Source organism: Hyperoodon ampullatus, assembly GCF_949752795.1.
Source record: "Hyperoodon ampullatus genome assembly, chromosome: 16".
Lineage (NCBI taxonomy): Eukaryota > Metazoa > Chordata > Mammalia > Artiodactyla > Ziphiidae > Hyperoodon > Hyperoodon ampullatus.
The window spans coordinates 9080115-9106800 of record NC_136929.1 but is presented as its reverse complement, the minus strand read 5'-3'; the positions used below and the strand labels follow the sequence as shown (position 1 = coordinate 9106800).

At 38.6% G+C, this 26686-nt stretch overlaps 1 protein-coding gene across 2 annotated transcripts; it reads left to right on the top strand.

Moving 5' to 3' along the window:
- Nucleotides 1-3247: 3247 nt before the first annotated feature.
- Nucleotides 3248-25284, top strand: BIVM (basic, immunoglobulin-like variable motif containing; the record flags this gene model as incomplete). 2 transcript variants are annotated; one of them, XM_079722092.1, is made up of 9 exons in its annotated part: nucleotides 3248-3740; nucleotides 9719-9848; nucleotides 13488-13583; nucleotides 13878-13982; nucleotides 14203-14297; nucleotides 21154-21286; nucleotides 22987-23073; nucleotides 24044-24140; nucleotides 24991-25284. In XM_079722092.1, the coding sequence occupies 9 exons, from the start codon at nucleotides 3263-3265 to the stop codon at nucleotides 25282-25284; spliced, it is 1515 nt and encodes a 504-aa protein (XP_079578218.1). The 2 variants fall into 2 exon arrangements, with proteins under 2 accessions (XP_079578218.1, XP_079578219.1); XM_079722093.1 differs by lacking the exons at nucleotides 3248-3740; nucleotides 9719-9848 and having other exon boundaries at nucleotides 13570-13583; nucleotides 24970-25284.
- Between the last annotated feature and the right edge of the window lie 1402 nt (nucleotides 25285-26686).

The following is a 26686-nucleotide window of genomic DNA, read 5'->3' as shown; positions in this document are numbered from 1 at the left end:
CATTTCCTGAGGCTATAATTGCAACTAATACAGTAATTGACCTCCATAATGATTCTGTAATCAGTAATAACTTGTGCTTAGTTCACTTGTGAGGAACCCTGAGGACACAATAAACACCAGCGCCCTTGGTCGCTGTCGTGGGGAGAAAAGACATGGGTCAGACAGATAATAAGGAAAGGAAATCAACATCAGCAGTGTTTAGGTCATGGGGTTTGGATAATTCTCCTTTTCTGTGTGATATCTTTTGGTATTTTGCAATCTTTTTCTGTAATTTGTTTCGCTCAGGTGAAAAAATGTATAAATATGACACAATTTTTCAAAGAGAAGTTTCCATAAGCAGTGGTTCAAATGAGAAAGTTTTCATACCACTCCAAGTTTACTATTAGCTTTTATTGACAATCAGTATGCACTTTTGTTTATGATCTTTGCTTTTTTTTTTTTTTTTTTGGTGAAAGTGCAACCAAAGGGATCAGTCTTGTCAGTGACCATTATTTAAAAGCAAACAAACTCCAAACACAAACAAGCAAAACCAGACTGTTAAACTTTTTATTAATCAAGTGCTATGTTTTTTTCTCGTCTTTAGCTTCCAGGAAGCTCCACCCTACCTTTTATACACAAATGCAGTGATTTCCCTTTCCCTAGGTTTCTGATAAGAATATTCCTCCTATATATGTTCCAAGTTAGCATCGTTCAAACATCCCCAGGCTGCCGCACAGAGGGTTGGTACCAACAGGCAAAATTCTATTGAATGTGAGGAAGGAAGCTCTGTCAAAGTAGAAGCTAGGCCTGAGATGAAGAGATAACAGGGCAGGGCCTGGAACATTTCTGTCTCCGCCGCACCAGACTAGCCCCCTCAGGCTTTGTCTACTGCACCTCACCATGACCACATGCTCTGTTTCCAGCCCCACCATACTGCAACCCACCCACGCAACCCCAATGCCAGAAATAAGACCTCCCTCTATCCACTACTCTGGCCTTTTAGTGAAAGGCATGAGGATAACAGAAAAGAAGTAGAAAATGCTTTGCTAACAGGGAACTATATTCAATATCCTGTGATAAACAATAATGGAAAAGAATATGGAAAAGGATATAAACGTATATATCTATCTGAGTCACTTTGCTGTACAGCAGAAATTAACACAACATTGTAAATCGACTACACTTCAATAAAATTTTTTAAAAAAAAGGAAAATGCTTTGCTAGGACATCTGCTACGAATCAGAGAAGCCCAGAGTTTGACCTGTAACAAACGGAGCTTCTCTTCAAATCTTCCTCCACCATCACCATCACATCCGGAAATGAGAAGAAGGAGAAAGCATCAAAGCTTCCTGTCTAGAGATCCACTCTACCTACTCCTTGACCAAAAAGCAAAGGAAGGTTTTCCAAAGTGAAACCACTGAAGGGTCCACGTTTGGTGGTGAAACTCCCCACCAAGCCTGCAAAAGACTATAAACTCTGCACAGAGTCCTAAAAAAATCACTGCCTGAAGGTTTGACTAGAGAGGAAGCATTCCTTCAAAAGAAAGAAAATAAAATCTTTCCTAGGACATGTGGAGTCCCTCTTGTATGGGAGCTCTGGTCCATAAATTCCACGAAGGACCTGCAGTACCTTTGCTGGTTTCTCCTCACAGACTCCAGGTGTCTTATGGGAATCATCTTCTGTTATTTCTTATTGCCTTAGTCATAGGTTTTTGTTATTCAGTGTTTGTAGCATGGGTTTTATATAATCATTTTCCTGTAACCTGGGAACATGATTCTCACTTCTAAATTTTTAAGTAAGCGAATGGGCAGAGAGATTAACTGGTCAAAGTCAAACTGGTCACCGAGGGTGGGTTTTATCTATTAAGTGCTGCTCCATCGTGGGAGCCCTGGGAAGTGGGCTCACTCTGCCTGGCACCTGCTTCAGCGTCTCCCACACCACCTATTATGGTTTGATTCACCAAGTTCTTCCTTTTGTATAAATCTCCAGCTTCCTCAGATGCCCTTGGTTGCTATTAAACTTTTCTTTGTATACTTCCCCAAAGGCATCGGTGTACACTTGAAACTCAGTTTTTCCTGAGACTGATCAGAAGTTAATTACTACTAGCGATAATTGATTGTGGTGATGCATGCACAGCTTTATTGAGATATAATTCATACACCATGCAATTCACCTATTTAAAGTGTACAGTTCAGTGGCTTTCAGTATATTCACGAAGTTGTGCGTTCATCATCACAGTCAGTTAGAGAATATTTTCATTACTCCAAAAAGAAACCCCATCACTCCCAATCCCCTTTTACCTCCCAGCACTAAGTAATCACTAATCTAACTTTCGTTGCTATAGATTTGCCTATTCTGAACATTTCATGGAAGTGGAGTTAAACACTTTCTGGTCCTTTGTAACTGGCTTCTTTCACTCAGCATAATGTTTTCAAGGTTCATCCATGTTGTAACATGGATCAGTACTTCATTTCTTCTTATTGTTCAATAACGTCCCATTGTATGGATAGACTACATCTTATTTATCCAGTCATCTATTGATGGACATTGGGTTGTTTCCATTTTTTAGCTATTCCGAGTAGTGCTGCTATGAACATTTTGTGGACATATGTCTTCATTTCTCTTAGATATATTCCTAGGAGTGAAATTGCTGGATCATATGGTAACTCTACGTATAATGTTTAAGGACCTGTTTTCCAAAGTCACTGGACCATTTTGCATTCCCACCAGCAGTGTCTGAGGGTTCCAATTTCTCCTTATCCTGTTTGATGCTTATTGTTAATCTGTTTGATTCGAGTCACCCTGGTCGATGTGAGGTGGTATCTTACTGTGGTTTTGGTCTGCATTTCCATGATGGCTATTGATGCTAAACATCTTTTTATGTGCTTCTTGACTATTTCTACACCATCTTTGGAGAAATGACTATTCAGATATTTTTCCCATCTTTAAATTGAGTTACTTGTCTTTTTTATTATCCTAAAGCATCGTTTAACAATAATTTTTAACAAGACAGATGGTCAGTGATCATGACTTAAGCATATAGTAGTTGTAAAATAAATATTTATTGAATGAATGCATATGAAACATGTAAAATAGTTTTTAGTGTTTTTATAGTGTCTAGTGGATTGTTGATCTTTCTTTCTCTTCCCTCTTTTCTTAGGAGCCCATTTTTGCAGCGCTCACGTTTTTGTAGAATGCTGTAAACAATTGTCACAGCTGTTTTTCAAGAAATAGAAAGAGTTGCAACCTCTTCCTCATAACAGAACTTTTATAGTTGCATTCAATGCCTAACGTTGCAGAAGCAGAAAGGACAAATGATTCTGGAAATGGTGAGTGCAAATCTGAGAGAAGGTCTCCCGAAGAGAATCTACAAGGTGCCGTACAATCTTTCTGCACTCGTGCCTCTGGAGAACCCTTGGGTCCCAAAGGAGATGGTCATTATCCATGGAGCTGTCCAGTGACCCACACTCGGGAGAAAATTTATGCCATCTGTTCAGACTACGCCTTTCTCAACCAGGCGACCTCAATCTACAAAACTCCAAATCCAACCCGCTCTTCTTGCCTCCCCAATAGTACCTCTTTATCTGCTGGAAATAATTCCTCAAGATACATTGGCATCCCGACCAGTACATCGGAAATCATCTACAATGAAGAAAATAGCTTGGAGAACTTATCCAACAGCCTGGGCAAGCTACCTCTTGCGTGGGAAATTGACAAATCTGAATTTGATGGAGTGACCACGAATTTGAAACACAAATCAGGTAAGGAAGGAGCCATGATGTTCTCATGTGAAAATAAGGAGAAAACAAACAATATATCTTGTTTAAACTTGCCTTCAAACAGATTTTCTTTTTATGATACCAAACAAGGCACATCGCTATCATGTTGTTTGTCAACATAGTTAACAAAATAACCTTGGGCGTAGGACATTTAGTTCACTAATGTGTTGCCACTGGAAACTTCAAACATAACCTTTGCATTTTGAGAGCTTTGAACAAATCTAAGAGTGCTGTAAAACACAAGTATTGTAGATAAGTACTCAGTAGTTTAGTAATGGTTAATGATGTGGCTAGAATAACATACTACTTCATGGTTTTGCAGTGACATGAATCATGTTTCTCAATTAAATGGCTAGTTTTGGGGCTTCCCTGGTGGCGCAGTGGTTAAGAATCCGCCTGTCAATGCAAGGGACACGGGTTCGAGCCCTGGTCCAGGAAGATGCCACATGCCGCGGAGCAACTAAGCCCATGCTCCACAACTACTGAGCCTGCGCTCTAGAGCCTGTGAGCCACAACTACTGAGCCCACGTGCCACAACTACTGAAGCCCGCGTGCCTAGAGCTCGTGCTCCACAACAAGAGAAGCCACTGCAATGAGAAACCCGTGCACCGCAACCTAGAGTAGCCCCCGCTCTCGGCAACTAGAGAAAGCCCGTGCGCAGCAACGAAGACCCAACGCAGCCAAAATAAATAAATAAGAGCCAAAATAAATAAATAAATAAATAAAATTAAATAAATATCTGGTTTTCTTTTTTACTACATAACATTTTGGCTCTTCTGTTGTTAAAAAATTTTGAACACTCAACAGGGTCTCCAGGTACCACTGAGTAAGTTGTGCACTGCCCAGTTTAAGAGGGTGCAGTGTACAACCTTCACAATTTCAATGTGGTGGTTCTGGAGCAGATACTAATGCTCTTCATTTTTTTCTTTTGAACTCACAGTAAGACAGGAATTTTGTGAGGTAGGTACTGTTGTCTTCATTTTATGGGTGAAGAAATGGAGGCATAGAGGGGATACATTGCTTGGGCATAACTGCACAGCTAGAAAGAGGCAGAAGTCAGGTTTGTACTTTACTTCTAGGCTTCTCTGATCGTTTTGTAAAACCTCTGTCTACTCATTCATTTGCAAAATCAACTTGTTTTACAGAATGTTATGTAAACTTGTAATTCTCGCGGTGTCCAGGGATTTCACTTTATGTCTCTATTTCTGGTTGATCGGTCTATAATTTTTTTTTCATAATGTCTGTGCAGGTCTCCTAAGACATGTTTGGAAGAATTCTCTCTTCCTGTTTTTTGAGGGGTTTTCAGAGGGGTATTAAAAATCTCTAATTATGATTATGGAGTTGTCTTGATTCCCATCAATTCTGTCAAAGTTTAGTTTGTCCGTTTCATCTACGTTATCAAGGTGCTGACGTAAAGTTGTTTCTAACAGTCTGTTTTCTCCCTCTAACACCTGTAGGGTCTTTAGTGATAACTCCTTTTTCATACCTGATGCTGGTAGTTTATGTTCTTTTTTTCCTAGCTGGATGTTTATCAGTTTTGTTTGTCTTTTTCAAATAATCAGCTTTAGCTTGCTAATTTTCTGAATTGTCTGTTTTCTATTTCATTGACTTATGATCTTTATTATTTCATTCCTCTTACTTACTTTGGGTTTATTTGTTCTTCATTTTCTAGCCTCTTGATTCAAGACTTTTCTACCAAAGTATTTAATGCTCTAAATTGCTCACTCAGTACTGTTTTAGCTGCAGTCCACAAATTTTAATACACTTTATTTTTATTGTCATTTAATTTGAAGTACTTTCTAATTTCCTTTGTTATTTCTTCTTTGATACATGCATTGTTTAGAAGTATGCTATGTTATCTCAAGGTATTTAGGGCTTTTCTAAGTACTGACTTATAATTTAGTTCCAGAGGACATATGACCTCAGTCTTTTTTTATTTTTTAATTGAAGTATAGTTAATTTACAATGTGGTGTTAGTTTCAGGTGTACAGCACAGTGATTCAGATATATATATATATGTATATATATATATATATTCTGAATATATATATATATTCTTTTTCAGATTCTTTTCCCTTATAGGTTATTACAAAGTATTGGGTATAGTTCCCTGTGCTAAGCTCACAGTCTTTTCAAATGTACTGAGACTTGTTTCCTGAGGCAGCATATGGTCTCTGTTGCTGAATGTTCCCCGTGCACCTGAAAAGAAGGTGCATTCTGGAGTTGTGGGGTGTCGTGTTCTAAAGATATTTACTGGATCAAAGTGTTTGAAAATGTTGCTCATATTTTCTATGTTGCTACTTAATTTTTGTCTTGTTCTAACAATTGCTGAAAATGGGGTGTTAAAAGCCTCCAACTATGATTGTGGAGCTGTCTTTTCTCCATTTAATTGTGTTGACTTTTATTTCATGTAATTTGAAGCCTTGTTATAAGGTGCACACACATTTATGATTTTTATTTCTTCTTGATGAATTGACCCCTTTCTCATTATGAAACATCCCGCATTATTCCTGGCAATATTTCTTGTTCTGAAAGCTACTTTTTTGATATTAATATAGCTATTCCAGCTTTCTTTTGACTAATGTTTGCATGGTCTATCTTTTTCCGTCTGTTTATTTTCTTTTTTTAAAATTTATTAATTTAATTTATTAATTATTTTTGGCTGTGTTGAGTCTTCATTGCTGCACGTGGGCTTTCTCTAGTTGTGGTGAGTGGGGGCTACTCTTCATTGCGGTTCGCGGGCTTCTCATTGTGGTGGCTTCCCTTGTGGAGCACGGGCTCTAGGCGCACGGGCTTAAGTAGTTGTGGCTCATGGGCTCAGTAGTTGTGACTCGCGGGCTCTAGAGCACAGGCTCGGTAGTTGTGGCCCACGGGCCTAGCTGCTCCGCGGCATGTGGGATCTTCCCGGACCAGGGCTTGAACCCGTGTCCCCTGCATTGGCAGGCGGATTCTTAACCCCTGCGCCACCAGGGAAGCCCTGCCCGTTTATTTTCAACCCGTGTCTTTTTATATTTAAAGTTTGTCTCTTTAAGATAGCTGTCAAGTACATTCAGTGAATTGTTTATTTCAGATATTGTTTACTTTAGTTCTAGAATTTACATTTAAAAAAATAGTTTCTTGGGTTTGCTATCTTTTCATTCATTGCTAGAGCACCTTGTCCATCTCATCGAGTGTAGTTATAATACTCACTTTAAAATCTTAACCTGCTGGTCATCTCAGAGTTGGTCTTATCTTTTTTCTTGAGAATGTGTCACATATTTCAGTTTTCTCACGTGTTCAGTACTTTTGGATTGTATTCATGATGGTGGAAATGTTATGGTGATTTTGGATTCTGATATAGTCCCCCAAAGAGTGTTTTATTTGTTTGTTTGTTTTTAAAATTTTAGCAGCAGTTAATTTGGTTGGACTAAAGCTGCAAATTCTGTCCTCTGAGGCCATCTCAAATGTCAGTTCAGTTCTTTTAGCCTTAGCTGTACTGTTTGGGCTCTGCTCTGTGCATGCACAGTTCAAGGGTCAGCCTAAGATTTGGGTCAGATTTGGCTTCTTCCCTTCTCTGGCCCTCTTATTTCTGGGATCCCCCCAACCTCACGTTCTAATGACGGTAATTGCCTGGAACTCTGTCCTGTGGTTATTTAAGTCAAAAAGATGGTGAGTATTCTATTTTTATTTGCTATCCTGGTACCTTTCTCTAAAAGCCAGTCTGGTGGATATGTGTGTGTGTGTGTGTGTGTGTGTGTATTTTTGGTTTGGGAGCTAAATGGGTATGTTGTGAGCAGGGTGAGGGATGGAAGAAGGAATATGGCAATAACAAGGGGCAGTGGACAATTGTTACTGGAGTTGACGTGATGGGGAGATAGAAATGTTCAGGCATTGCTCTTTTATGCTCCCCTCTCAAATGTGGCTTCCACTTTGACAGAGCTTCCTTCCTCAGATTGACTGGAATTTTGCCTGTGGGACCAGCTCTCTGTTTGGCAGTGTGGGGATGTCATGAAGGATGTTCATATAGACCATATATAGTTTTTTTTTTTTTTTATCCCAGGGTTCATGGGAGTAATCTAGAAGAGAACAGAGGGTAGGCTCAGGTGAGTCTTTGAGGACTGTAGGTGGGTACAGATGACCCTATGAGCTGCTGAGGTCACAGGTTACCATGCTTCATTAGCCACTAAAAATCGAAGTGGCTGGAAAACTCCTTAGGGAATTAAGTCATTATTGAACAGTGAAGACATTTCAAGAAATGGTGGAAAGTAGATTTTCCATCTTCTCACTCACTAAGATTTATTTTATTAGTGAAAGAAATTTGTCAGAATGAGATTTTGCTCATGTTTGCCAGGGGTTGTTCAGCTCTGGGAGAAACTTTGTGTTTCTGTGAAGACTTAGGAAGAATAACTAAAGGGAAGGGGGAAAAATCCTTGTTTCTTGATTTTTCTAGTGTTCAATATTACACCATTTTACAAAAATTAGAGAAATCCCCTGTGTAACAACAGTTTCTGAGGTCCAGCTGGGTTTTTTTTAATGTATTTTTTAAAGTTGGAGTATAGTTGATTTACTATGTCATGTTAGTTTCAGACGTACAACACAGTGATTCAGTTATACATATGTGTGTGTATATATATATATTTTTTTCAGATTCTTTTCCCTTAATAGGTTATTACAAAATATTAAATATAGTTCCATGTGCTATACAGTAGGTCCTTGTTGGTTCCAGCTGGTTTTGGGCGCTAAATTGTTTCATTGTAGAATGAATAAAATGGCTCCTTTTGCATGTTTGTTTTCTAGACATATATCTATATAATCTATGTTTTATAATTTATGACTAACTCATAAAAATGAAATATTAGCTTTTATTTAATTTTTGTAACAGATTTATTTTGTTTAAAATATGATATGTGTGAGAAATTTTAAAGTGCATGTAGCTATCTGAAATGTTAATGGGGTTTTAGTGAAATGAGGCTTGGATGTTATTTAATAATATTTTAATTTATATAATTTTTTGAGTGGGTGATCCATTAGATGGAAATAAAAAAGTATAAAAATTAAAAAGTGTAAAGTCTCACTTTCACTTTTGCCTCTCCTTTTGTGGGGCTCCCAATTTCCCCTCCCCCTGTGTCTTTTGGAGAATGTGTGTGATGTGTGTGTGTGTGCACGTGCCCACCCGTGTACATACTTGCACACAGAAAGGAGACTTTGTTTTCCATTCTGGCTCCTGGTGCTAAAGTTGCATTTTAATAATGTACTTATGTGCATCATTCTTTTTTTTTTTTTTTTTCTCGGTACGCGGGCCTCTCACTGTTGTGGCCTCTCCCGTTGCGGAGCACAGGCTCCGGACGCGCAGGCTCAGCGGTCATGACTCATGGGCCCAGCCGCTCCGCGGCATGTGGGATCCTCCCGAACCAGGGCACGAACCTGTGTCCCCTGCATCGGCAGGCGGACTCTCAACCACTGCGCCACCAGGGAAGCCCATCATTCTTAATCATCCTTAATGATTAATTCATTTTGTGGTCTCTGTAAGCCTGGAACTATTTTTAAATATCACATCATCAGATTACTGGATCTACTGCTTTTACTTTCTCAACAGAGTTACATTAATGTGGCTTTATTGTTTTATAGAAAGGTTTCATTTTCTGGAAAGTGGTCTAGTTAAATATTTTACTGTTGGTAATTTTATTTTCTAGATGTGGCAAAACATTTTGTGATTGATTATTTTACTAGCTAAGTAACTAGCTCAGGAATTGGAATATAAGAACCTGATAGGAAATAACATTCATGGTTGTTTAAAAGTGTTTTTATTCTCTCTCTCTCTCTTTAAGGCAGGGGCATGTTCTTGAAGATACATGTATGTCTTCAATATGTTTGCAAATAGCATTTTCAGACCTAGTTACTTTTATATTTTGTTACGTAATTAATTGTATTGCCTTGGCATCTTACTTCATTTGACTTCATTTTATACTCTTGTATTCTAGGCAATGGAAAGAAGCAAATTTCCAAGAAAAAAACTTCAGACAAGAAAGGAAGAAGACATCAAAGGGAGTGGCCTCAGTATTCTCTTCTTGAAGATATTAAGCAGCGGAAAGTATTAGACCTCAGACGATGGTAATCTCTAAAAATTGACCTTTTTCTTACCTAACCACAGTACCATTGTCATACCTAATGAAGCTAACAATATTTCCTTAGCATCTCATTTCCAGACTAAATTCAGATTTCCCAGATTTTTCCAAAAGTGTCTTCACACTTGGTTGTTCAGAGTGGGACCCGCCGTGAACCACATATTGTGTTTGCTTGTTGTGGCCCGTAAATCTCTTCTGAACTAGAACATTCCTCATCTGATTCTTCCCCAATTTGCGTGATTCCTTTCCTGCTGGTGGTCTAAATTACTCATATAACCTCAGTCCTTATAAACCGGAAGTTAGATATAAAGACTTGATTAGATTCTGGTTGAACATTTTGGGCAAGAACACTGCCTAGGTGACCCTGTGGCCTTCATCCTTATATCCCATCAGAAGGTACATGGTGTCTGGTCATCTGATATTCGAGATCCTACTGGATTAACGAGGTGGCAACAGCCTTAGCCCACATTGTCAAGTTCCCTTTTTTCTTCTGGAACCATCAAGTAATCAATGGGGTGACGGTGGTATTGGGTTAACATCTAGGTAACCATCAACTTTTCACCTCGTGGTTTCAGCCAGACACATTGATGACCCCTGCCTGAATCCTATTATAAAATGGTGCAATTTCAAAATTCTATCATTTCTTCTGCCTTTACTAACTGGCATTGTTTTAATAAGAAGATCTTTCACTTACCAACCGGGGCTATTTGGTGACCTTTACATACAGTTCCTATTCTAAAGAAAAAGATGTTTAATTTGTGATAGCTTTTAAATATTACTGATCTATAATTTGAGGTTTTAAAAATTCTTTTGTGTGAGGCTTTAGAAATATTAGATTTTTTCACTTATTTAATAAATATTGGACCATTTACTGTGGGCTGAGAATACAGAGATGTGAACAAAATGGGTGTTTGTTCTCCAATCTAGTTGAGAACAGTGGAAAATGTTAAATATCTCACGAAATTTGTCAGATGATGGGTGGGAATAAACAACCAACATGAGAGGTGGTAATGATCACTGAAAGGCTTCACTGAGGAGATGGGTCTTAAGAGAGGAAATCTGAGGGAATGGAGGGTCTAAAGGTCTTTGAACGGATAGTGGGAAAGTGTCTGGCAGGTTGGTAATGAAAGAGTAGATCAGCCTGTCTGGAGTGAGGCTCAGAGAAGCTAAGAAACTTACTCAACGTCACATAGCAAATACGCAGATGTGGTATTGAAACTGAAGAGAGTTGGACTCCAAAGTCCATGTTCTTTCTTTTTTTTTTTTTAATTAATTAATTAATTTTTGGCTGCGTTGGGTCTTCATTGCTGCATGCAGGCTTTCTCTAGTTGTGGTGAGTGGGGGCTACTCTTTGTTGCAGTGCGCGGGCTTCTCATTGTGGTGGCTTCTCTTGTTGCAGAGCACGAGCTCTAGGCACGCGGGCTTCAGTAGTTGTGGCGCATGGGCTCAGTAGTTGTGGCTCATGGGCTCTAGAGTGCAGGCTCAGTAGCTGTGGGCACAGGCTTAGTTGCTCTGTGGCATGTGGGATCTTCCCGGAGCAGGGCTTGAACCCATGTCCCCTGCATTGGCAGGCGGATTCTTAACCACTGTGCCACCAGGGAAGTCCCCATGTTCTTTCTTTATAACACACTTCACGATCTAGTTCTTGGATATCAGGCTAAGGATTTAGATTTTTTTTCTGGAGATAAGCCATGGATGATTTCTTAACAAAAGGATATTTTACAAAGATAAGTTGGTAGTATCAATAGTTAGTATGTAGAGTGTATTGGAGAAGAGACACAAATCAAAAACATTAATTTCAGTTTTTTTGGAGCAAGGCTTTGTGCATTTTGCTCTGAATCCCTTAGACTTAAGATTTGTTATAACCACATATATGAGCAATTATATTTAATAGTATAATATGTGAGGACATAAAGACTTGGATGAGGAAGGACAGATAGGAGAAATAACCGAGGAGGAAAAATTACCAGGATGACAAGCTTATTTCCCAGAGTATATTACAAGATTAGAGATGGAATGGAAAGACCCACAGAAGATAGTAGAATGTCGGTAAAAGTTTTAAGCTGGTCATGAACAAGACCAGTAAACAAGTTTGGATTGATGAAAAAATGTGAAAAATCTTAAAAGTGCCTAGGGTTGATCCCAAGGATTTGTGAAGAAGTGTTTAAGATGGAAGAGGGACATTGAAATATGACAGAGTAAGGTCTTTTTACTCCACTCCTTCCCTCAAACCCGTGAAAACAATAACAGCAAAATGAAAAATGTGGAAACCTCTATCTTCCCTGAAGCAAAGAAATAGCATCATCCCCTAACCATAGGCTGTAATACATTTTTCAAATCCTGTGCATTCTGGAGTAACAGAAAGGAGATGCCAAGAACTCACAGATTACTGCTGGCCTCAAACAATGCAGGTTTCTTTAAAGTTCATGGGTGACCCCAAACTGTTTGGTGACTCTTTGATTAGATCTAAGGGTATGAGCCATTGAGTCAGTGGGGAAGAATCTGAGTTCTTTGTGAAGATCCAGATTAGCACTACAGAAATGCAGAGAAGGTTGAAGAAGGAAACATTGTGCTGATTGCCACCAAGATTCCAGCTTATCCCCTAGATACCAGCTGAGGACACTGCCTCTAGTGAATTACAGGGAAGGTGGTGATTGCAGGAGGGCAACACAGGCCACACACTTCCTGATTTCAAAACATATTACAAAGCTACAGTAACTAAGACAGTGTGGTACTGGCATAAAGACAGGCATATAGACCAGTGAAACAGAATAGAGCTCAGAAATGCACATTCATGTAAACAGGCAAATAATCTTCTGCAAGGGTGCTCAGACCACAGGATGAGAAAGGGACAGTCTCTTCAGAAAGTGGTGCTGGGAAAAGTGGATACCCACATGTGAAAGAATGAGGGATACCTTAAAAGACCTCTTAAAAGGTCTTTTAAGACCTTTTCTTCACATCACACACAAAAAATAACTCAAAATTGATTAAAGACATAAATGTAGGACCTAAAACTATAAAACTCCTAGAAGAAAACGTAGGGGAAAAGCTTCATGACATTGGATTTGGCAGTGATTTCTGGGGTATGATGCCAAAAGCACAGGTAACAAAAGAAAAAATAAACCAGTGGGACTACATCAAACTTAAACAGTTCTGTGCTTCAAAGGAAATAATCAACAAAGTGAAAAGGCAACCTACAAGGTGGGAGAAAACATTGCAGATCACATATCTGATAAGGGGTTAATATCCAGACTGTATAAAGAACTACAACTGAAGTTGCAAATAATCATATGTGTAGCTCAACTAGGAGTTTACATCGAAATTTTAATAGTTGGTGTCTAAATTTATATATCTTTAATTTTTTTCCATTGGCTTGGGTAACATCCACTTTAACTAATAGGTAGTCATACTTAGCCATCATTCTTAAAATACATGATTTATTGTCATTATGCATTTATAATGTGTTGAGTAAATATGAAAATACTTTAAATGAATAAAGATTTTACATTGGTGGTTTAAATGATCAAAGTTTTCATTATGTAACACACTCAGTTGCCATGAGTGTTCTATTTCTGTATGCATATTTTGTATTCATTCAAGTGAAAACAGTCTTTTATTTTCTCAGGTACTGCATAAGCCGACCACAGTATAAGACTTCTTGTGGTATCTCCTCATTAATTTCTTGTTGGAATTTCTTATATAGCACAATGGGAGCTGGAAAGTAAGTATGTTAATTTAGTGGTATCCCTCAACTCCAAATTCAAAAGTTATTTGGTGTTGCTTTTTCTATAGTGGAAGATTCTTAAGAACAGATTTTTCATAAATTGGGGAAAAACTGCTGTATTTTGTTTTAAGCCTTTTAGCTAAAAATATATGCATGCATTATTTATGATAAAATAAAAATGAAAAATACTACTAAAATTGTTTGCAAATCAGACAGACACAGTAACATTGAGACAGATTATATTTGCATATGATTGGAACTGTGAAATGAAAGGCAATATTTCTTTCGTAGTCTTCCAGCTATCACCCAAGAAGAAGCTTTACATATTTTGGGTTTTCAACCCCCGTTTGAGGATATTAGGTTCGGCCCTTTCACTGGAAATACGACACTTATGAGGTACGAAGCCCTCGCTTAGAAGCAATACCTTATTTCTAGTTCTGCAAAATAATAATGCTGTAGATGTGCATTGAGATAGTAAACCATGCATCCAGCTATTTGGGCCCAACCTCTGGTAGATATGCCAGACTTGGGCTCTGCCTGAATTTCTCTGGAATTGGAATAGTGCCTTCTTTGTTATGGAACTGTTGCTATGAGCGAGTCTTCTTGTTATTTTCAGATGGTTTAGACAAATTAACGACCACTTCCATGTAAAAGGATGCTCATATGTTCTATATAAGCCTCATGGGAAGAATAAAACAGCTGGAGAAACTGGTAAGTAAACATATAGAAGATTTACACACACACACACACACACACACACACACACACATGCTTTAGGATCCATCTTGAAGATTGGTTTTGATTCATGGCACATGATGTTAATCCTAAATACAGTCTATCACTCTTTATCCAAGGGGAAATCATAATAGATAATAGTAATATGTAGGGCACTTTTCAATATACAGTTTAATATTTTAACTCTTTTCATCTTTGCATGAAGAACTTTTAAAGCTTCAAGGCATGTCATAAACACTACTTTGACACATTGTATTGTTTGGGTCCATGGTGTGTGTGTGTGTGTGTGTGTGTGTGCGTGTGCGTGCACGCATGTGCTTACTTGCCTGCTACTAAAACCCTTTCAGGAAGCGGCATGGAATTTGCAGCTCCTCTTCCTAAAAGAGAATGCAAGGATTTTAGAATATTTGCTGTCAGACCTGCATAATAACATATAACAACAGGACAATGGACTATGAAAGGGACAAAGGTCTATTTTATTTTTATTTATTTATTTATTTATTTTGTGGTACGCGGGCCTCTAACTGTTGTGGCCTCTCCCTTTGTGGACCACAGGCTCCGGGCGCGCAGGCCCAGCGGCCATGGCTCACGGGCCCAGCCGCTCCGCGGCATGTGGGATCCTCCCGGACCGGGGCACGAACCCGTGTCCCCTGCATCGGCAGGCGGACTCCCAACCACTGCACCACCAGGGAAATCCCCAAAGGTCTATTTTAGAAGGGTCTTGACTATAACAGAGAGTTTTGGAGTCGATCCTAAGGATTGTTTTAGCTATGCACTAGTTAAATAATTTGCATCGTTTGACAATTTCCATTTTTAAAATTTCACAGTCATCTTTTGACTTTACAATCAGAAACCTGCAATACAGTGTTAAGGAAAATTTTAAAGAAAATTTTATTCTGATACTTGAAAATTTTATTCTGACACTTGTTAAAAGAGTAAGGAAGACTTTACTGAAGACTGTTGTAATGCAGAACTGGGATATGGGAGAGAGATCTGGCTCAACCCTGAATACAACAAAGACAGCTGGGAATTTGTAGCCAACTCCCAAAGTGAGTGGTTCCATGGATGGAAATTTATTAAGAGGAGACATCAAGGTGGGGCTGTGGGGAATCTTCCTAAATTGGTCTAACAGGATTCTTGTAACAGGCAGGCCAAGGGTGAAGGGTGAGGACCTTGATCCGGTATTCAGGGTAGGGGGATTCTCTCTAAACTGATTTCAGCAGGAATTTTGCTAAAACTGGATTCAGCAAGGATGGACACAGAAGCCCAAGATCCAAGCCTAGTGAGGAGAGGGCTCAGAGATGCCTAACTGCAGTGTGGTCAAGCAGGGAGTCTGTCAGCAGAGAGGGTACATGGTTTATCAAAACCAAGGAGTGAACAAAGAATAGGGTATATTTCTGTTGACCTTTAGCGGGTCTGTCAAGTTGGTTGTGAGTCAGGCAAACTTGGAGTTCATATGTTGGTTTCTGCACATACTCGTTTTGTGACCTTGAACAAGGCACTTAAACACTCATTTACTGAGCCACCCCATGGGGTCACTGTGAAGATAAAAGGAGACATATTTGTAATACACTTGACACCTTGCTTGACACAGAGTAAGGACTCAATAAATGTTAGCTTTTATTCTTCCTAACTGAACTCTGTGCATTTGCAGGGGGGCCTGTCCTCGTGGGAAGGGCGGCTTTATATGGTATGTAATTTTTTTGGTTTGTTTCCAGTGAGGCTGTCAACACAATCTCTCTCAGTAATTGCTCAGGCAATTAGAAACTAAGAAACAATATACTTTCCAACATACCTCAGGGTTTTTCCTTCGAGTGATAGGATAAACAAGCTCTTCTCTCCCTCCCCCCTCTTTTTTGGGAGGGGAAAGGAATGGTTGCTGTAATTTCTTTAAATAAATTTCAATACTACATTTTCCCAGTTTGATTCCTGTGTTCACTGTCCCCATTACAACCCTTCACTCCTCGCTGTCTCTTTGTCTATGTGTGTTTCCTGAAGGATATTTGATCTGCTTCCCCCTTGGAATATTCTTGTCTTCCGCTTCAAGAATCAGTGGTCCCTTGCACTGCCTTATCTCTGATGCTCGGATTTCTCTTAACTCCTGTAGTTCTGATTGTTTGCATCTGTTGTTTAGCATTTGGAGTGTGCAACCATATATTACATTGCATCTTTTTAACGTGTCTGCCCATCTCCTTGACCATAGGGAGTGCCCTCAATAGCCCTTTGATGCCCCCTGACCTTGCATGCGTGACCCTGGGACTCCTGATTGTGTTCAGAGTTGGGAGAGTATTACCTGTGTCAAGCAGAAATCTTTTCTGTTCCCTCTCATTGAAGAAGAAAGAGTTGCAGAGATAGGCTTTTCTCATTTGTCTCTGGGATATTCAGTAGAGAAAACCATTGCTAGTTCTTAGTGTGCATTTAAAAAAATACTTTGTATCTTTTGTTGTTGTTGTTTAGATTATTTTTAAGGAATATCAAGCCTGTTTCCCACAACAGGCTTTAGGTTTTCCTGGGGACTACGCTTCTTTCGTAACTCCCTATTTGCTGATTGACATGCTTATTTCCAGTGGGCCTTCAGGAAATGTAAACTGAGCTCACTCATGGAATAAAGACAAAATTAACAGATTTGACTATGAATATGAGTTGAAGTATTTTTTTTAGAGATATAATTACTCGTAATAAAAATTTGTGCCAGAAGTTGCCAATGTTAGCTTCAAACTATTGGTTCACTTATTATTCACTTCCTATTATTGTATTATTATTATTTTATTAATATTATTATTTGAGTAACTTCAAACTGTTGGTACACTTAGCTACCAAGGATGTCTAGATTCATTTGTTTTTAATACCTAGCTTGAAAATTACACTAATATCCATGTATTTCATTTTTATTCTTCCGGTAGATATTGTAAATTCTTATATTTGCTTAGCCAGGAATATCTACCTCTTCCCTATCCTGACATAACTCACGTATACCCTCACCCTGGCCATTGCTACCAGTTAACTACAGTGTCTTAATGCATCTTGGATGGACTGTGCATTCATATTCTGTTTTCCTCGTCCTCTGGTTTTCTCCAGTTCATATTAGACACAAGGCTGGATAAAGTTTTTCGATGTGTGGTGCTAATATATCCCTTTTCACTTTGGGAGCTCTCTAGTGCTTGCTTAAAGCATAAACTCCTTAGCATCATTCCAGGCAAGAAAAGATTGGTCTTTCCCTGCTGTCCTCCACGTATCAGTTGGATTTAAAAGATGTCAAGGGAGTAGGAGCCTTGCAGGATGATACTATGTTGCTGGGTTACAGAATCTGGTCCTTGTCTTTGAGGGTATAAAAATACATCCTAATAAGTTCTTTTAGAGTTCTCTGGAGTTCTTCTATAGATGATAAGGCTTTACAAAACTGACTTGTACTAAACAAGCTCAAAAAATGTTAGAATGTTAATATATTAACTGAGAGCGAGAAATACACTATAAAAAGCACCAGGATTCTCTCGGCCGCTCAGGACATATACTGTTCTTCACAGTACAGCAGGCTGGCTAATTCTAGTTTGTTCTGCTTTCTCTACACCATGCACATCATGGCTCTGTGTTTGGTAGTGGTTGCTTTGTCTCTGAAGTTTCAGATTTTTTGATATACTCTGGTCTAGACTCAACGTCGTTCTGAATTTAGTTTCCATCTGTAACACATTTATATGTCTTCTCCTAAATAGAATCACTTTCTTGGATGACTAGCTTAATGTATTTAATATTGTCTTTACTGTCTTTTATTTCAGAGGGTGATCTTCTTCTGACCTTATCCTGAAATTCTGGGGGTGCCCTACCATAGGCCTCTCCACACTAACTATCGTGCCCTACATTCTGAACTGGGCTACACGCTGTTCCCTGATTCCATCCCTCCCCTGCAGTGGTTTTGTTTTCTCCTCATGCTCTTTCCTCTGTCTGGATTGTTGAAATGCTGCCACTTGATTATGTTCTGTCTTGGATGCCACCCCCTTCTTGGTTTCTCAAACCTGGTGTGCTCTTTCTCCTTTGAATTCCTTTGAATTACACCCTTTTTTCGTGGCACTGTCCTTTTCCACCCTATATCAAAGTTACTTGTTTTATGAGGGCAGCTTGAGGTACTGTGCATTCCTTATCTTTTGTTTCCCTGTGGTTGCTTTTGTAGTTAGTAGATGCTCATAATTTACTTCCTGAGTTGAGTTAAACAAAAATTTCCTCTTAATCTTAGACCAGTGACTCTCAAAATGTGGCCCCTGGATGAATATCAGCATCACCTGGTAACTTGTTAGACACGCAAATTCTTGGTCCCCACCCCAGACCTACTGTGTCAGTTACCGAGGGGGTAGGTACCAGCAGTCTGTTATTTAACAAGCCCTTTGTGCTCTAGTTTGAGAACTACTGCTGTAGTCTTTCTAAAGAGATGCTATTCAGCTTCTTTATAAAGAGTGTGGTCTTCCATTGATAGGAAATTCAGATAGGAATTTCCTTCCATTGATAAGAAATTCAGTGCGCAAATTTCAATCTCTGCTCAGTTGAGTTTGCCTCGGGCTGGTGGGGGGCAAGGGGTGGGCACCTAGATTCCCTATACCTCCTCTTTGGCCACAGCAACTCTGCTTTGATCCCTGTTATGGACTGGGCTGGCATGTAAACTGCCCTTGCAGAAGGGATTCCATGTCAAAATATGTTTGAAAATTATTGATCTAAATTAGAGGTCTGCAAACAACAGCCCATGAGCCAGCAGCCCATTTTGTGAATAAAGTTTTATTGGCACAAAGACATATCCATTTGCTTACACATGGCCTTTGGCTGCTTGTGTCTGTGGCTGCTTTCAGCTACAGTGGCAGAGTTGAGTAGTATGCATAGTACCCATGATCCACAAACCTCCAACATTTGCTAACTGGCCCTTTAGGAAAAAGTTCGCTGATTCCTAATCTAAATCCATCAGCATGTTGGCATGTACCTTGAAGTAAGAAGAAGAAACATTCTTGAGGAGCATGATAATTACTCCAAAGAAGAAAAACCACTTCTGTCCTCTAGAAAACTAGGACTTGGTCATAGAGTATTTGTAGCAGATGAAATACTGTGAATATTAATGAGAGCAAATGTTCATACCTATTTCATTTGCCCCTGAATATATTCTAGTATATTTATGTGACTACTATTCATAATCACAGTAATCAGCTGTTTTGTGTTACATTTGACTTAAGGAGGAAAGTGTGAAATACTTAAACATTTCCATTGGGAGGTTACAGTAAAGTTCTTTCATTAAAACATTTTAGTTGTTTCGGATAACTTTTTACTTGGCATTTTCACAATTTTAAAAAGATTTCAAGAGTTCTTTCTAAACCACTTATGTGTATAAACATCTTTAGTATTTACTGAATTTATGAGGAGTCTAAATCTGTCTATTTACATTCACGTACTATCCTGAAACATCTCTACAATCAAGTTCAACTATGGAAATGAAATATTGACCATCTTCTGAATTTTAGGTCTTATCATTCTTCATTTAGAGCTGCCCTTGGATGTCAGTTTTTAACTCGTCTGGGGAAATCAACCCAAAGCAGGAGAAAGACTTATTTATCCTTATGAAATAGAGATTTTAGTAAAACAGATTGCCTTGTGTGCAGGTATGCTTTGGCGGTACGCCATGAAGTAAAAATCTGTGGGGAGGGCCGAGCTGAAACCTTGGAGAAAGAGTTTAAGACAGAAATATTACTGTCTCCTTGGAACTCACAAATTGTGTGTATCTGCAGAAGTCGGGGCGGGGTCCCGCCTCCTTGGCTCTTCTACAGCCGTTGACCTGCCATTTTTGGTCTTCAGCTATTTCAGTGGCCAGAAAGTCAATCAGAAAAACCATAACTTGCAAGCTTTCATCGACTTCAACCATTTTTAGGATTTCCAGTTTTAATGGGCTATTTGTTCATGAATAATTTAGTGTCTTCCAGGAGATGCAAGTTAATGAAACCTCAGTTAATGGCTTTAAGTATTTAGTGCTGGTGAAAACTCGTTTCTTATGGTAATACTTTTGAAATTACTTCATAAGTAATATATGCAGCCATGGGAAATATACAAGGAGAAGCAGTTATTAAGAGGATGCTGTGGTTCTACCAGCCTGTCTCTTAAGATGTTCTTAACACTTGGCTTGTGAAAGTCTTTCCTCTGGTTTGTGTGACTTTTGTAGAAAGGATTGACGTGTGTGTTAGTGGGGAAAAGTTTTCATTTTTGGAACTTGTTTGGAGTTTATATTTATCCATATACCTCAGTGGTCTTCGAATTGGGATGTCCGCATTATGGCAGCTGCAAGGTGATCATTGTGGTATGGGAAGAATGTATTAGAATGTTTATATTTTAATCTAATTAAAAATTTCTACTTTTTGTGTATCTTTTATACAGACATATTAGCACAGTAGTATATGTACAAAGCTTATAAACAAACATGCTTATAATGGGCATGCTTACTCAGAAATTTCACGTGACAGATGTGTACAACCAGAGGAGTTGAGACCATTGCTATATACACTAGGTATTATGTTTTACATGGTAATAAAATTTTGTAGACAAGCATGTATGCTATTTGAAGGTTTGGGTAAGCAAGGACTTTCAGTTTTTTAGTTTGCTATTCAGTTTGCCTGAATTTCAGTCTAAAGGGTAAAACTGAAATCCATTAATTATTTTTTAACCTTTCGATAGCTTTTCATTGTTTTTCCCCAGCAACGTCCATGTGTTCCAAGTAATGTCTTTTCTGTCTTTGAGTCCTTAACTAGTTGTTTGTATAAAGGATAGGTAGTGCCTTATGGTCCCTCAGTTGGTTTGTTTTTGTTTTTTGTAGCTTCCGGGGCCTTGTCGAAATTAACTCACGGATTGAAAGATGAATCGTTAGCTTATATCTACCATTGCCAAAATCATTATTTTTGTCCAATTGGCTTTGAAGCAACCCCCGTTAAAGCTAATAAAGCATTCAGGTAAGCATTTCTGTATTTTATGTGGATACTCCACCAGGAAAATATGTTGCAGAAAGCATTTAAGAAATATTTGGTTGATTAGACATTGGAAGACTTGGTGATTTGCTTTCCTTACATCAACTGAGACTAGTCTTTTAAACATAGTAGCTTAATCTTCTGCAGAATTGTGTTTGGTTAGTTGTGCTTTTACATTATCCACTTAGATACTATTGTTAGAGTCATGATAAGAGAAAGTCATTTGAAAAATCACTTTTATGTTTAAAAAGGCCACAAAGGACTTTACATATTATGTCTCAGTGATCTCATCCAGGATCCCACAGGGAAAATGTACTGTGGAATCTAGTGTCAAGAAGACTGCCGCAACTGAGTACATTAAAAAGCATTTCCTTTCTTATGGTGAATAACATGAAATTTATCAGGGCTCCCCTTTTGTCCTGGCTACCAGGAAGCCTGCAGCCAATTTTTATTTCTAATATCAGGAACCATATTACCCTAATGGTTATATTTGTTCCTTTGTTGATCCAAAGTTTCTATTTTATTAACTATGTATGTCTACTTCCAGGTAAAGTTGTATTGTTTTAGAAGAGACAGCCTGTAAATAAGAGAGGGTGACTGAATGTTAATACTTTTTTTCCTCCTTAGCAAGTTTTCTTATTGATGGGTTGAGATAATGCCAGGGTAGTTGAAAGCAGAGGAAGAAGTGTCCTATTTGAGAATGTTGAAAACAGAAGCCATGAGTACTCTGAGTAGAAGCGTTGATTGATAGGCACAGTTATCCTCACCCAGCTGAGTTCTGGTTTGTTCTATCTGGGTGGGTGGCATTGGTGAATGAGAAGGAGGAACAGGCAGCACTGCTTTCTCAGCAAGGGCTGAAGGTCAGGCTGGGAGGACGTGGCTTGGTCATCTGGGGTAGGATGGGTTCTTTGAGGCTGGAGGCCATGCGGCCTTTGGGTGGTGAAGCTGGACGTTGTATCTTTGTGAACGGGGAGCAAGAGGAAAACCACGGTGTCTCTCCAGACGCTGAAGTGTTCTATTCATCTCTCTGGCTGTGGGGTGTATTGTGGTTTTTTTCTATAGTTTGATCCTGCAACTTCACCTTACTCCAGACACCTGTCGAATGTAAAACGTGAAGAAGTAGGTACTCCTACTTGGCCCCCCTTAGAGGAGAGCTCTTCACCTCTGCCTGAACCTAAGAACCACCTGAGATGCTTTTACAGCTGCGTAAATACTTCCCTGTGCTCCACCCTACACCTACTTGAATTAGAGTTTCCAGGGGTGGGGTTAGGGCGTCAGTATGTTTAAAAGTTCTACAGGTGTATTGCTGCTTTAGGGTTTTATTTTTAGGATGCCTTTTGAAAGTTTTTGAATGCAAAGTGAAAGAAGAAGTGTAGCTTAAGGGCACTGGTGGGTAGCATGCTAGGATTTTTTTTTTTCCTCCTAAATGCTGAGAGGTGGTATATTTCAACATTTTTAGCCCTATATTTTGTAAGAGGGGATCTAAACCTAAATTTAATTTATGCTTTCTCTTTAATGGCCTTCAGATATTTGTTCAAGCCTAAACTCCAATATCTATTCTAGTGTTGGTGACTGCTATCTATGCATAAACTTCAGTGTATCTTTTATCGGTGTATAATTGAAGCAATATTTTCAAGGGGGTGAATGACTTTATGAAGGTTACTGTGAATGTATTTTATATTTAGCAGGGGCCCCCTCTCACCACAAGAAGTAGAATATTGGATCTTAATTGGAGAATCAAGTAGAAAACATCCTGCTATTCACTGCAAAAAGTATGTTAACTCCTACCCTCTCCCCCTTTTTTCAATTTCTGCTAAAAAGCCTGTTGGAATTTTGATTAGAGTAGAATCCATAGAATCCATAGTTTAGTTTGGGGAGAATTACATCTGAACACTATGGAGTCTTCCCATTATGAACATAGACTATATCTGCACTTAATTAGAGCTTTAATTTCTTTCAGCAATGTTTTGTATTTTTAGCATAGAGTTTTATATGTATTTTGTTAAAATTTTCCCTAAGTGTGTATATTTTTGATGCTATTGTAAATTTATTTAATTGAAGTATAGTTGATTTACAATGTTGTGTTAGTTTCGGGTGTACTGCAAAATGATCCAGTTATATATATATATATATTTTTTTTTTTCAGATTATTTTCCATTATAGGTTATTACAAGATGTTGAATATTGTTCTTGCAAATTGATTTTTAAAACATTTCATTTCCCAGTTATTTTCTGTTAGTGTACAATGGATTTTGTACAAAAATCCATACAATGGATTTTTCTATATAGGCCTTAAATCTTGCATCTTTACCAAATTCACTTATTGGTTTTAGTAATAGTTTTGCAATCCAAAGCAGTTACAAATTGCTTTGGATTTTCTATACAATCAATCATGTTGTTTGTGAGTAAAGACATATTAACTTATAAATCTTTTGAAAATGTACTTGACTCCAATTAAAAAGGAAATATGGAATGTTTCTATGTTACCCTGCAGGATGTCATCTAACAGGCTGATATGTAGTTATTTCATATGCAGGGTAACCATTTGTAACCTTGGCAATAGTTGGATAAACAGAATTGTCATAAAAACAAGGATTTAGGAAAGCTTATTGGATGCAACAATCCTGTGATAAGAGAATTATTGCCATGGTGCTTTTGTAGCAAACTGCTCATGTGAAAAGTTCCATTACAATAGTATTTTGAACTTAAAGAAAACTGTGCTTTATCCTTCCTTAACAATAGGTGGGCGGATATTGTTACTGATCTAAACACCCAAAATCCAGAATATCTAGATATCCGCCACTTAGAGAGGGGGCTGCAGTATCGAAAAACAAAGAAGGTAAGAACACCATTGTATTTCAAAGTATTTCTCAGCTGGCCAAAAGGCAGTTATTTTACCCAGCACTCTAAGTTGTAAATAACAGAAACCCAGTTCAGACCATTTTAGACAGAAAAGTGAAAATTACTTTAAGGACACAGGGGTATCTTTAAAAGGAAAGGGCAAGAAGTCTAGCCTGGATTCAGTGGGGACTGGTACCACGCAAGAGAATGTTAGCAGGGGCCAGGGAGCTAGTCTGTCTTATTCTCTTGGGAGTTGTGTTGTTCTTAGCTGTCTATTTGTCTATTTACTTCCCAAAGATCGTCTTTCAACTTAGATCTCCCTTTCAGATGAACGGTCGAGACTAAGACTGGCATGCCTTCAGTTCAGTTCTGTAGTCTTGGCCCAGCTTGGGTCAGGTGTTCACTCCCAGGGTGATTAACTGTGGCCATGGGGCAGAACCATGTGTACCAACAGGGCTGCTGGGGGCGGTTCTCAGGGAATGGTATGTTCTGTGGATTGAGTAGACGTCCCATCCACATTATCCTACTATCATATGAAGAATGCGTAGGAGGGAGAGGAAGAGGAATGATCTTGGTGTTTGGATTAGTCAGCTTGGGTGGGTACAGCATGTGTGAGTGGTAGACAGGTATATGGGGGGAAGGGGTTTTGCCTCCTGTGGGCATTGTTATATTTTTGTAAAGGCAGCTGGTCAGGTAAGATGCAGGATAAAGTGATCTGATTATGTCTCAAAGGGTCAGCACTGTTTTGATGCAGGTGAAGGGGGAAAATAAGGGAATTCATGGGAACCCACATATTAGTATAATTAATTTCCTATCATTTTCTGAACCCAACATTTTTTTTTTCTCAGGTTGGAGGAAATTTGCATTGCATCATAGCATTCCAGAGACTTAGCTGGCAAAGATTTGGCCTTTGGAACTTTCCATTTGGAACCATTAGGCAAGAATCACAACCTTCAACCCATGCCCAGGGAATTGCCAAATCTGAGAGTGAGGACAATATCTCCAAGAAGCAGCATGGGCGTCTGGGCCGGTCTTTTAGTGCTAGTTTCCATCAGGACTTGACATGGAAAAAGATGTCAAGTATCCATGAGAGAAGGAACAGTGGTTACCAGGGTTACAGTGATTACGATGGGAATGACTGACCATGCTGCGTACTGACGACTTGTGTTATTCACGCAGCTGGTCTATACAGGACTGCATTAAGGCAGTACAAGATTTTAAGTCTGTATTAAATAGGAACATATCTTGTGGTACAACACATAACCTTGTAGTTTCTGCAGTAAACAAGCTTGTATATGATTATGATGGGTGATTTCCGATATATAAACAGATAAGCACAGATTTTTTTTTGTCCTTTTAAAAGTTAAGAGTATGTAAACATTCTGGACAGTTTCACAAAGTCCAATAAAATTACACATAAACAAATCAAACATAATTTCACTCAATAGCATCACAATTTGAAATACTTAAGCATGAAGTGATTTCTTATGACTTGACCCCCAGATATTTGTTGCAGTTTTGTTCCCAAGCTCAAAATGTAAGGTACTAAGTATCTGCCCCCCAAAATTGGGGCTGTTGATTTCTAGTTTTTCTCTAGTGGTTAAAGCTCATTTAAAATGACTTAGTGAGTCTAGAAATTCTTTTACTTGTAGTGGTATCTTGCCTGCCTCATTTTTTTCCTGATCAACTTTCTCAGGATTCTCAATAAAGAGGCAAAAGAGAAAAGGCTCAAGATACTGATCTTTTCTATTGGTGCAGATGGGTGACTTAGTGCATTGATTCAGGTACTCTTGACTTTCTTGGTATGTTACTGTCAAATACAAGAACTTTAGGTCTTGAAAGACTCATAAGTCTACAATAAACCTTGCTTTAGGGATAGAGTAAAAGAAAAAGTGGCATCTGAAGTTTCTATACCCAAGGTAACCTGTGAGATGAGATCTGATATTTGACTGGTCCCCCAGTATGGAGTCATATGTTGATAACAGAGTTAAGGATGTGTTAGGAATGCCCCATCACTCGGAGGGCAGCTATCCGTATTCCAGACTCTGAGCTCTTTACTTTTTAAAAACATGTAGACAATTAGCTGCTTGAAGTGAGTGTGAAATAGTTCAGAAAGTGTGGATTTCATGTATTTAAGCTCCTCTCCAGTTGCTGTCAGTTTTTCTGCTGCTGCCAACCTGTGACTCACAAACAACTAGGGTCTCTTGTTCTTTCATTTCAGGGGCTGTTCTGGGACTCAAATCAGTAACTTGATTATTACAAGGTGCTGAATATGTTGGTAGCCACATCGTAATACACCTCAAGGAAAAGGTCCAGATTTTTATTTTTAAAATATTTTCATTTTCTTCTCTTTTGAATTTTATATCCATCTATCCACTCAGACATGCCTAGCCTACAGAAGGGGATATATATTATGAAATGGGCATTTTTCTGAAGAGAATATTTTGCTTGAAATGCAAAGGACTGAAAGATTTGTAGGTTGTTGATTTTGTTACTTCATACTGGAACTTTTAAGAAGTTTTCATCAATAAAGTTTTGTTTTCT